This window comes from Mastomys coucha, unplaced genomic scaffold, assembly GCF_008632895.1.
Source record: "Mastomys coucha isolate ucsf_1 unplaced genomic scaffold, UCSF_Mcou_1 pScaffold15, whole genome shotgun sequence".
NCBI lineage: Eukaryota > Metazoa > Chordata > Mammalia > Rodentia > Muridae > Mastomys > Mastomys coucha.
Window position 1 is genome coordinate 53,114,256 of NW_022196897.1, and position 6,808 is coordinate 53,121,063.

The window sequence follows — 6,808 nt, forward strand, 5'->3', positions numbered from 1 at the left end:
TTTTTTTGTCTCTCCTTCAAAGTAGTTTTTGCTGAGTGTTGGTTACTTTTATCCAAAGGATCTCTTAACTAATATGACGGGAATCAACTAAATGTCAAAGGTAATTTATTTGTCCTGGGACATTTTCTGAGGCAGATGCTAAGAGTTGGTTTTCCTAGAAAAATAAAACTTTCCTCACCCTAACTGAAACCGAAATAAGAAGTTGGTACCTCGATCATAGACACTCTTGTGATGACAGATGAGATATAAATTGGAAGCCTTTTATATGAACCCCAGTAGAGAGATGGTATCCATCATTTTAGGACTGTTGGTGGAGTTAATAGGTTGTTTTTAACGTTAGGAGACATTCAAGGACACAGTACAGTTTTTAAATGAATACATTTCTATATTCCAAAATATAACAAGCTTCTATTTTCACTGCAGATCTAGAATGTCTTTCTATTTCTAGTCAAATGCCACATTGTCAAAAGGATATTTCTTTACATGACACTAATGAGTCATCTGTAATTTTAAGAACATAAGAGGGGAGACGTTTTCTGAACAAAGAGTGGGTGAAGTTGAATGTATAGGCAAATGGTACAGTAGTAGCTCAAGTTATGAAACCAAAAAAAAAAAAAAAGTCCCATAAAAAAATTGTACTCACAAACTGAAATGTCCTTGTTACACAAAATGAAGGAACAAATAGAAAGTATTCAGCTTGGACTCACATTTTAAAGGTCCCCTGAGGACAGCAACCATGGAGATGGAAACTCTGCGCATTGCAACAACATTGCTATCTCCTTTCCACTTCACCATTGTTACTATTTCTTCAATTGCTAACATAGTGTCTCTGATCACAGTTTAAACCACTTTAATAATTTTAGTAGAACATTTGATTATTACATAATTTGCAGATCAGAAACTGGGACAAAGAGAATAAAAATATGTGGGCATATGTCATGATAACACACACCACTGTCAGTGACATTTCCATTAGCCCAATGGCATTGGTTGTCTTTATAAAAAGAACACAGAGAGAGAGCCTTGGCATGCTACAGTGCCTTCACACAACTTTCTGCACATATGGTGTACTTGCACTTTAAACCTGAGGTATAATATGAAGAATACATTCTATAACCATTTTCACGGTCAAGGCTACTGTTCAATGCTTGCCCTCACCAAAACTTATAAATTTAGTTATGCAGGATTACAAAGTTGGATATTTAACAAGTTATTGATCAATGAAGGCTTTGCCTTCAAGAATGAATTGGTGCCTTTCCAGTGTAAGATCAGACCGTTCTTGCTCTCTGATCTTTAAGGGTTAAACCCTTCTGCCATGTGATAGTTTAGCTCCTCAGTCTTGGACTCTCTGGTCTCCATAGGTTTAAGCAATCCATTTCTTTTCACTGTAATTCCAAATGTTGGGTGTAATGTTACAGCAGGCTAAAGGGGCTTAGAGAGTTGGCCTTTTAAAATCATTCTACATTTTACAAAGAAAGGAACATGATGTTTATATAAAAATAACTTCTTAACTATACCAAGTTCAATCTAAGGGGAGCAGTTGATGTTTGCATATTTCAATTCACTTTTCAAAACAAATCTGTATTCACAGTTTCTTCAGTCATAGAGAATCTCAACCTTAATGATTTTTGACCAGTAGACCCCTTGGCTGTTTCAATTCATTCATTCTTCCCCTCCCTTCTATCCTTCTTCCTTCCCTGTGTGCTGGGAGCCATGGTCTTAACCATGGCCTGTAGAAAATCACTAGTTTACACGTACGGCCCTGAGAGAACATGTGTAGTCTAACAGTAAGAATATTGTGGGAGTGGAGGACACTGTGACTGTTGGTTCCAGAAACTGAAGATTGCCACCTGGCCTCCCTTGTCCTGAGTTCTTCCCCCCTCCATGGCTCCCAGCACCGGTGTGTCTCCCATTCTCTCTCTCTCTCTCTCTCTCTCTCATACATATACATATATATGAGGCTTAATAAAGGCTACTCTAATGATGACAGATAATAGTCACTAAAACAAAATTAGTGATCAAACATTAGAAGAAATATTATTTCAAAAGAGAGATTTTACTAAGCAACTTCAATGTAACTCAGAGAAAACTTAATGTTTATGAATATTATACCATAATGAAAAAATCTATTTATGAGAGAAAATTTAAGACCAGTAAAATAATATACAGGCAACCTAAAGAAAGTTTTAAAACAGAGGACTGTGAAAGAAGGCAATGTTCTGAATGTGGCTTGGCAATGTGTTCTAATGTACTGAACTTGCTGACATATTCCTACAATCCTAGCACCTGTAGAAAGGAGGAGTGTGAGTTCAAGGCTGGCCTGGTATACATAGAGAATTGATGTCTCAAAAACTGAAAAATGAAGCACATAGCCTTTCTGTTTTTAAAGAACTTAGCTCTTCAAATGGTTCTCCCAGCACTGCTGTCCAGTGTCACACATCTGGAGATCTGCTTGGTGGGAGAATAAATGTGAAAGTAAAGGACATACCTCTCCTTGGAAAAGCTTCCTGATAACAATATTTCTCTTATCAGGTTGTTCTGCTTGCACAATGTGATTTGTCCCAAAATGTCAGAATGTTTTTCTTTCTTCACACAATGTGCATTTGAAGATAAGGACAGCTGATGTCAAAGGCAGGTTTGGAGGAACAGTGGGCAGGAAAGCTGATCTGGCTGCCAACTCTTTCCATCAGAGCTGAGTTTGTACCTTGAGCTTTTTGTAAAAGCTATAAGTATTTGTCACTGGGTTGTGTGATTTTGTTTTCCATTTTCCTTTATGTCATTTTTTTTTTAAATTTAAAATTCAAAATAACCCAGTCAGAGACCATTCATGGGCAGAACCTCCCCTCAAAACAGTATCTTTCATCAACCTGAAAGCTTTTTGTTTTTGAAAATATATTCTTTCGATTTTATTTTTATTTATTTGTTGATTGGTTGATTGATTTTATTTTATTTTATTTTTTTAAGACAGAGTATCACTATGTATCTTTGGATGGCCTGGAACTTGCTATGTAAATCAGGCTAGCCTTAAACTCACAGTGATTTTCCTCCCTCTGCCTCCTAATTGCTGGAATTAAAGGTGTGTACAACCAGGCCTGGTAGTCTGAAAGCTCTTTAACATAAAAGAAAAAAATGGATTTAATAGTTTGTGGTGGTTTGAATAAGAATGGCCCTCATAAACCGAAATAACAGAATGCTTAGTAATCAGGGGAGAGGCACTACTTGAGAAGGATTAGAAGGTGTGGCTTGAAGTAGTTATGGCTTCATTGGAGGAAAGGTGCCATGGGAGAGGGCTTTGAGGTTTCCAAAGCTCGGGCTAGGCCAGGCCCAGTTATTCTTTCTTCCTGCTGCCTATGGATCCAGATATAGAATTCTCAGCTACTTCTTCAGCACCGTGTCTGCCTGTGTCTTGCCATGCTCCCTGCCATAGTGATAATGGACTAAACCTCTGAATGTAAGCAAGCCCCAAATAAATGCTTTCTTTTTATAAGAGTTGCTGTGGTCATGGTGTCTTTTCATAGCAGTATAACACTATGACAGTTTGGATACCACATAGTGAGTTACTATGCTTTTTAATGTGCTTCTCTGAAACCATTCCTTTATAGATTTATAAATAAGAACTCAATATAAGGTTTGGGATGCTGGATTTCAACCTTGTAGTTTGATAGGGCCTCCTCTTTGTAATTTTTATCATTAATAAATCATTTTTATTTATCTATGTTTCTATATAAATAAATAATAACTATTAGATAGTGGATTTGGGCTGTAAATTGGAGGCTCCATGTTTGGGGGAGCAAATACCTGATGAGGAAAAGGCTTTCTAACCTTGACCATAGAAGCCTCTGAAATACTGCATGTCCCCAAGAATTATAAATAAACACAATCTATGAAATGAACCGATTTCTGTGTAGAACACATCCAGATCTTTATTTCATAATTTCCTCATATTCACTTCTGACAAATAGCAATTGTAGAAAGAACAGTCTCTTAAATTGACTACTTTTATGTCACCTTGACATAAGCTGTAGTCATATTGGGAAAGGGAACCTCAACTGGGAAAATCCCCTTTCTAGATTGGCCTGGAGGCAAACTTGAAGTACATTTTCTTGGTTAATGGTTGATGTGGTATGGCCTAGCCTGCTGTTGTAATGCTACCCCCAGGAGGGTGGTCCTAGGTGCTTTAAAAAATAGGCTGAACAAACTCTTCCATTGCTTCTGCTTCAGTTCCTGATTCCAGATTCCTGCCTTGATTTTCTGCCCCAGCTTTCTTCATAATGGACTGTGATATAGGACTGTAATCTGAAATAAATCTTCTCTACCCTCAAGTTGTCTTGGGTGTTGATGTTTTATGCCAATAATAGAAACTCTAACTAAGACATTTCTCTCACCCCAAACTACTACATATGGCAGCTTTTGTTCTGACAGGAACTGGGCTAACAGTAAAGTGTTCCTAAACATTTGGAGTATTTTAGGATTCATGCTCAATGAAAAACTTTACTTGCTTGTTTATACATTCCCCCACTTTAGGAACTGGCAAGTGTAATTGGCTGGATAGTGTCTTCAAAAAGTTCAAGCCAGTATGAAAGTTTATCTGTCTTAGAAACAGAGTCTTTGCGGACATAATATTGCTAAGATAAAGCACTGAAATGGTTTAATTGCAATATGCCCCCAACAATCTTATATATGTGAACTATGAGCTGAAAGAAATCATTTCCCCCTAAAACAAACAACAAAATGACACAAAATACCCCTGTATATTGCACAACTGTATTCCATGTGGAAATGATTTCTTCAGGAAGTGAATTATTATTTATAACATGGCAAAGAAATTAAAAAACTCTTGTGTTATAAAACTTCCTTCCATTAGAAATTCACACGATATATTTTGAATATATCTTTTGTAACTCAGGGTGACTTCAACATTTCAAGGTACAAAAAAAGTACTTAAAATTGCTTAGTCCTTGCAATCTTCAGTGAGAATGTTTTAATTTGTTAAATTAGCCACCTACAGTAATGTATACTTATATTTAGATTTCTGTCATGGGGCATTTGGGGCAGCTCCATATGGTATAATGTAATTTATTTACTTCTCATGAATATGCATACAACACCCACAAATATGGTCTCATTTCTTAAACAGAGGGATGATTAAGGCTGAGCTAATTTAGTATGTGCAGCTTCTGTAACAGTCCAAAGTATGTTGTTAGCGGCAAAACATACCTGAGAAAAACACTTACTTTCTTATTGATATAGTAGGGGTCCAGGTCCTCCAGAGGCTCCGACACCATCTCTGGAGGAATGTCTCCATAGATAAATGGAAGGTTCTTCCCAGCTTCCAAGTCACTGTTTGGCTTTGGGCCATTTTCATCATCATCTTTTTTGTCTGGCTTGGGATTCTTAGCCTTCTCTTCTGCAATGCGCCTTTCAATAGCTGCAAGAGATTCTCTGGTGAAGAAGTTGAAGCTGTCAGGTCCTGGTGGTACAAGCACTGTTTGCTCCATCTTGTCATCCTGTACATTTTAATTACTCTTTACTCTTCATGTGAGATTCCTAAGAAGGGAAGAATCAAAAACATGGAGAATGTTAAAAGTAATTAATATCAATAAGTGCTCATTTAGAAATGTGAGCCAGAAGACTCAAATTTTCTCTCCTCCAAAATTGAAATGGAAAAAAAAATTAAAAGTTTAAACACATTCATTCTCCATGCTGAGCTTTAGCCAAGCATCCTCGTATATTTAGGTTTGTGCTTTGCTAATAGAGGAAGTAGACTGTGAGTTTAAACACTGGTTCAATATTGCTGAGAACATTAGGATAATTGTCACCATATCACTGATAAACTGTTCACCCTGAGATGATGAGGACTCTGATGAAGGCTATGCCCACAGAGGCACAATATGATAGATCAAGCAATTTAAAGGTATCACATTAAAAAAAAAAAAAAAAACAACTTGTCTCTGGGAAGATCTAAAATGCAGCCATTGAGGCTTAACAAGTGAAGACAAAGCAGTTCAACTTTGCTGCAGTCAGTCACATAAAAAGATAGTCATGGCTACTCTACTTATGCCTGTGTATACCTTGAGATGTGGGTGAATGGATCTATGGCCTGAAAACTACATTAGCTCTAGTAGAGTCTCTTTGACAATGATAATCCAAGGTGAGACAAATGCCATCGATATGGCTGAGATGGAGATAAACTAAACTGAAAAGAAAGCTATGTGCACAGGAGATAGTAGAATGTTCTTGGTTCAAGTAGGAGTGTGTTTTTCTTCACCAAAGCAATTATGATACATTGCAGGGTCTACAGTCCTGCCATGAGTGATAAACGTATTATGAGGACCTGGACAAAATTCAACTTTGTATTGCAGAGTCAGACATCAAGGCCAAATCCAAGATGCATCCCTTTAAAGGTATATTTAATAAGAGCTCAAATTTCACACATAAAGCTGTGCAAAAACTTCCCAGAGCCCAAGCTCTGCCTGGTACACATTTTGTTTGGATAGTCTGTTAGCTCATTAAAGTCAGCAGGCTCTGATACAATTAGTTGCATCTTTGATGTCTAGATCTCTAAGAGAAAACTAGAGCTTCCTCTCCCTCCTCTCCTCCCAGTCTTCTCCCTTCCTCCATCCCCTCTCCCTTTCCTAAGGATACTACCCCCATCTCCCAACCTTGGTATATTAAGCTGTATAAGACTAGTTGTATCTTCTTCTACTGAGGCTAGACACGGCTGTCCAGTTGGGGAAAGGGATCCAAAGGCAGGCAATAGAGTCTGAGACGGTCCTTGCTCCTGCTACTAGAGATCCTATATGAGGAC

At 37.6% G+C, this 6,808-nt stretch overlaps 1 protein-coding gene across 1 annotated transcript in view; it reads right to left on the reverse strand.

Moving 5' to 3' along the window:
* Positions 1–6,808, reverse strand: part of LOC116090254 (sodium channel protein type 1 subunit alpha) — a 141,944-nt gene that overhangs the window by 72,333 nt on the left and 62,803 nt on the right. The window contains exon 2 of the mRNA XM_031370485.1: positions 5,235–5,547. Within this exon, the coding sequence (XP_031226345.1) occupies positions 5,235–5,498 (264 nt within the window). The 5' untranslated portion in view covers positions 5,499–5,547. The remainder of the gene's footprint in view (positions 1–5,234; positions 5,548–6,808) is intronic.